Here is a 5,696-nt window from a genome sequence, read left to right as displayed (position 1 = left end):
GTTTTAGGGAGCGTTTGACAGTGATGAGGGGTGGTCGTTTGACTGCGGCTCCGTAGCGGATACAGGCCACTGAGGTTCTAAATCAGTATAAAAATAAATCAGTGAACCTGGCGTCGAGTGAAATGTGCCTGCCATATGAAGTGCCACCCAGTTGACCAGCACTACCTACGCCAAAACAGGTGTCGGGTCTAGCGAGCTCTTTGGTAAACTCACCTGCTTCAGTCTGGGATTTAAATACTGTCATCAGGTGTTTTAGCACGGGTGTAGAACACACACCTGCAAAGCTTTTCATGACAAGACCCCCCTGATATAAAATTAACTGTCCTCTTATGTTCACATCATCACCGATGTGATTAAAACAGCTACTTCCGTTCATTAGCATGTACTCCTGTCAAAGACAGTGGGCTTTCAGTGGACATTATAGAAATGGCTTCACCTTGCCTTCCTCTATACTGAGATGAATGTATGTCAGCACATCCCAATGATCTGAGAGATCAAGCCATAGACGTGAGGTTCACCAAGAGAATTTAACAATGAGAAAACCATTTGATTTAACCTGCAGTGGGTTCCAGCCAATGACAAATACATTAAGTGTGTTTACAAATCACATCATTCCCTGAAATGATCAGTAAATTTAAAAAAAAGTGACAAAACGCATTACAAGACTTAAATGTTGCAAATAGACTACACAGAGTATCACATTACAGTGAACGTTTATTCAATGGCCCAGTAGCAGATGTTACATACAAGACTAATAGTAACAAATACAACACAAGGCAGAATGTCACAACCCTAACACTGAGCCTACCCAGAAACCACCCTGTCACTCCCCCCAAGGACACCATGTAGAACTGAAACAATATGGCTTTATCTCTACCAATTGGGATAAGTGGAAGTCACTGCTACTCATCTGATCATTTTAGAGCCACACAAATGCTTAGGGGATAGGGGCAAGGTGTTGGCTTCTGGACAGGAGAGCCATCTGAAGTAACAGACTCCCTGAAAGGAGTAACACCGAGGTTAAGAGTCAAGGCTTTAGAAACATTTGCGGTGGACGATAGATGGGCCGGATTCCTCGTATTCCTGCTTGGAAATCCACATCTGTTGGAAGGTGGAGAGAGAGGCCAGGATGGAACCGCCAATCCACACAGAGTATTTACGCTCGGGAGGGGCGATGATCTGGCAAGAGATTTTAAAGTATTCATTAGTAAAACAGGGAGATCTAAAGTTGTTTTACTACAGAATACATTCATAAATTAGATGTCTGATGAAAGTATTTGGGAAGCCAAAAAGATCACATGAGAAAATATATAGGGCTAGTCGAGAGATGGCACACTGAATGCCCACCTTAATCTTCATAGTAGGAGGTGCCAAGCCACTGATCTCCTTCTGCATTCTATCAGCGATGCCAGGGAACATGGTGGTTCCACCTGAGAGAACAGTGTTGGCATACAGGTCTTTCCTGATGTCCACATCACACTTCATGATAGAGTTGTAGGTGGTCTCATGCACTCCAGTGCTTTCCATGCCTACAAAAGCAAGCATGTACATGTCAATTGCAGCCCCAGGAACAGGCCTACAAGTATGGCTCTTTTAATGAGGTCAGTGAACACACAACTGGCAAGAACCTCAGAGCTCCAGAGGATTGTATGGTGGTGAATGACTGTCACTAAGCTGAGTAACATTGTTGAGACAAGAACATTTGTACATGTATTAAAGAGCGACTCCAGTGGCCAAATGGAACCTTTGTCCGATGATTTATAAAAAAATACATTTTAAAAAAGCCAGAAAGTTGGGTGTTTAGTGCTTATGGAGGTCATAGCAATACATAACTGAGGGTGCATCTTGTGTGACCTCTACCAAGAGGAAACATCATTTTCAGAGCCTCCATTTTAGTGGACAGAAATGAGGATTTCAGGACTAGAAGTCGAAAAACCATATACAAATGGCTTTTAACAAAGACATTTTTAGCTGAAGTTCCCCATTAAAAGACACAGAAAAACATCTCACCAATGAAGGACGGCTGGAACATGGTCTCAGGGCACCGGAAGCGCTCGTTGCCGATAGTGATGACCTGTCCATCAGGCAGCTCGTAGCTCTTCTCCAGAGAGGAACTGGAGGCAGAGGTGTTCATCTCCTGCTCAAAGTCCAGCGCCACGTAGGCCAGCTTCTCCTTGATGTCGCGCACAATCTCCCTCTCGGCCGTGGTGGTGAAGCTGTAGCCACGCTCAGTCAGGATCTTCATCAGGTAGTCCGTGAGGTCGCGTCCGGCCAGGTCCAGACGCAGGATGGCGTGGGGAAGAGCGTAGCCCTCGTAGATGGGCACCGTGTGGCTAACGCCATCCCCGGAATCCATCACGATTCCTGTGGTGCGACCAGATGCGTACAAAGAAAGCACAGCCTGGATACCTACATACATGGCAGGGCTGTTGAAGGTCTCAAACATGATCTGGTGGAAGAATAGAAGGTGGGAATTAGGACTGAGAGAGACTCTAAAAAGGGTGTTTTAAACACCTACAAATACTGCTAAGAATGTGAGGCCCACCATTACCCTCAGGCAAGGTGAACAGAGTAACCCTGATGTCTACTGCTCTACATTCTGCTAGTGGATGAGGAGTCCATGTAAATAAAGTGGCTGGGTTTATTTGCTACTGCCAGTGTTTATTTGTAAAACACACTAATGCCCCCACTTACCTGGGTCATCTTCTCCCTGTTGGCTTTGGGGTTGAGTGGGGCCTCTGTGAGCAGGACGGGATGCTCTTCAGGGGCCACACGCAGCTCATTGTAGAAGGTGTGATGCCAGATCTTCTCCATGTCGTCCCAGTTGGTAACAATGCCGTGCTCGATGGGGTACTTCAGAGTCAGGATGCCCCTCTTGCTCTGGGCCTCATCTCCCACGTAGCTGTCCTTCTGTCCCATGCCCACCATCACACCCTGGGGAAAGAGACATTACGTTACACTTTGTCCCTGCACTACGCATAAACTCAAGTTACAAACAGAAGTTGTTTTCGTCAAATGTTGGCTTGAGTTGCCTGTATGTTTGACATACACAGCGCAATCAATTTCTTAACTCATGAAATGACAATCTTTAGTTTCAGGCTACCAATACATTATGCTTTTGTTAGTGGGTTTGGGGAGGGGTGTCCCTTTCTTTATAATGAGGCCATTTCTGGCCAATATTTGTCCATTTCAGTGGACCCCTTGACTCAAGAGCCCCCCCAGAAGGAAGAGTTCTGTATAGCCTCTTTAAACTCTATCCCAAAGTCAAATATAGAGAAAGATACCAAAAGTGAGTGGACACATGCTCAAACATCTAAATTCTAAAATCATGAGTATTAATATGGAGTTGGTCCCCTCCTTTGCGGCTATAATAGCCTCCACTCATCTGAGAACACTTTCCACTAGATGTTTGAACAATGCTGTGGGGAATTGCTTCCATTCAGCCACAAAAGCATTTGTGAAGACAGGCACTGATGTTGAAAAACAGCCCCAGACCATTATTCCTCCACCAAACTTTAGTTGACACTACACAGTCGGGCAGGTAGCGTTCTCATGGCATCCGCCAAACCCAGATTCATCAGTCGGACTGCAAGATGGTGGAGCGTGAGTCAGCACTCAAGAGAACGTGTTTCCACTACTTCAGAGTCCAATGGCAGTGAGCTCTACACCACGCCAGCCAACGCGCATAGTGATCTTAGGCTTGTGTGCGGCTGCTTGTCCACAGAAACTAATTTCATTAAGCTCCGGCATAACAGTTCTTGTGCTGACGTTGCTTCCAGGGGCAGTTTGAAACTCAGTAGGGAGTGTTGCAACCAAGGTCAGACTATTTTTACATGCTTCAGCAGCACCAAATCCACTAATTTGAAGGAGTGTCCACATATAGTTTGTGCCTATATTAAGTGATCCGATATCCAAGAGCCCAGTATGGTTCCAACCTGATGTCTGGGTCTTCCAACAATGGAGGGGAAGACCGCACGGGGAGCATCATCCCCTGCAAAACCAGCCTTGCACATGCCTGAACCATTGTCAACCACCAGTGCAGCAATATCATCTTCAGCCATTCTGGGAAAAAACAAAACAATGATTAATGAATCAAGGCCTAAAAAGCAAGAAAGCCATACCATTTTCTGGGTATATCAATACAGACCACCAATTACTAGTATAAATGAGACAAATTTGAGGTCCCCATTAGTAAGTGTAGACATAGGACCATAGTCAGCTGTAATTCATAACAATTGGTTAAAATGTTTAACCAGTGACCTAAAGAGCACTAGTCTCCTAGCAGACATTGTAAAAACAGTGGAATTGAACCAAATACAATCATTTGGAACAAAGCAAATAAAATTAATTACACTGATTGGAATTTTCTCAATATATGGCTCCGATCCCAACAGCTCAAACACGTATTCAGACAAATCCAAGCAAAGCTGTATTTCAAATCAAGTGATTTTAACCATAGTTAGAACACATTTAGCGATACAACTCGACATTTCAGATTGGCTTTCTCAAACGTCGGGATAGTGGCGTTTGCTTACCTGTCAGTTAGGATGCTTTCTCTTCAAGAATCCGGGAATGATGTCTTCAATGAAGTGTAGCATCCACATTTCAGCAGGAGACTATATACCTCCTTTTCTCCCCAACCGTGCCTCTTCCTCCGCCTTCGCGTTCACCTGCTCACACCAAATATGGGCATTGTTTTCAAAAAAAAGACACCGGATTGGATTGGGGGGTGTTTTACGGTGGAAGTGACCGACCGTTGTCATTCACATGGTAGACGATATTATAGAGATTGGAAGGTAACAGGTATATGTTGGGTTAGCCGAAAGGTTTTGGGTCATTTAAATTCAGTATCATTTGGAAATGTAAGCAACATCGTTGAATGTGTTAGCAGGCTAACCCAATATCAAGTGAATCCACATGGTGGAAAAGACAACAAAGAAGAGGTCTGGGGAAAAGAGGTCTGGGGCGATCATATTGTAGTGAGACAAAAGTAGCCGATAGTGCGCGATCAAATGTAATACCTCTATGTGCTCGATTCCTTCGTAATTTATGATCATGGCTTGATTGTTTTTTTTTTTTTAAATCAATGTTTTTTCCAAACTATTATTTTGAAAGATCAGCTGCGTGTCATGCATCAGATCTGCGCACCCTGGACCAGAGTTGCATCGAAAGTTTGACGAGAGACAGGCATAGGTGGGCTATGCTGCCCTTCATAGTCTGTAGACATTAATCAAATACATATTAGACCATGTCAAATACGAACTGTGTTTAGTTATTCTGTACTTTACAATGCAACCTCAAAGCACCTAGTATACACAGGCAGCCTAATTCTGATCTGATTGGTCAAAATACCAATAATTGGTCAAAATATCAGAATTGGGCTGCCTTTGGGTAAAAATCAGGTATAATTGCTCCCGAAATACAGGCTAGCAGAAGGCAATTCTTGTATAAAAAAAACTCAATGTGTGAGAGGCCTGTACTTGTGTGTGGGGCTGTAATTGGCTAACAGGCAGCAGTGGTGTGTGGGTAAAATCACTGGCGTTAGCCAAACCTATGTGTTGTGATAATTGCGTTGTTTGCTCTATAACATGTTAGCTCATATGGCTTGTGATCGTGATATATGGGCCTAAGGTTGAGACAATAAGAAGACACAGTGGCTGAATAAATTCAACAACACCTTTGTTTCATCACAAAAC

General features: G+C 44.1%; 1 protein-coding gene across 1 annotated transcript; it reads right to left on the bottom strand.

Annotated features, from left to right (window-relative positions):
- Positions 1–696: 696 nt before the first annotated feature.
- LOC121844384 (actin, non-muscle 6.2-like) lies at positions 697–4,694 on the bottom strand. The gene is made up of 6 exons (XM_042314410.1): positions 4,536–4,694; positions 3,936–4,062; positions 2,695–2,934; positions 2,011–2,449; positions 1,348–1,529; positions 697–1,179 (listed from the first exon to the last, which is right to left on the bottom strand). The coding sequence occupies exons 2-6, from the start codon at positions 4,059–4,061 to the stop codon at positions 1,036–1,038; spliced, it is 1,131 nt and encodes a 376-aa protein (XP_042170344.1). The 5' UTR covers position 4,062; positions 4,536–4,694; the 3' UTR covers positions 697–1,035.
- Positions 4,695–5,696: the final 1,002 nt, after the last annotated feature.

The sequence above is a fragment of the Oncorhynchus tshawytscha genome, unplaced genomic scaffold (genome assembly GCF_018296145.1).
Source record: "Oncorhynchus tshawytscha isolate Ot180627B unplaced genomic scaffold, Otsh_v2.0 Un_contig_19620_pilon_pilon, whole genome shotgun sequence".
Taxonomy (NCBI): Eukaryota; Metazoa; Chordata; class Actinopteri; order Salmoniformes; family Salmonidae; genus Oncorhynchus; species Oncorhynchus tshawytscha.
The sequence above is the reverse complement of the archived record's forward strand: the minus strand, read 5'-3'. Positions and strand labels throughout refer to the sequence as shown.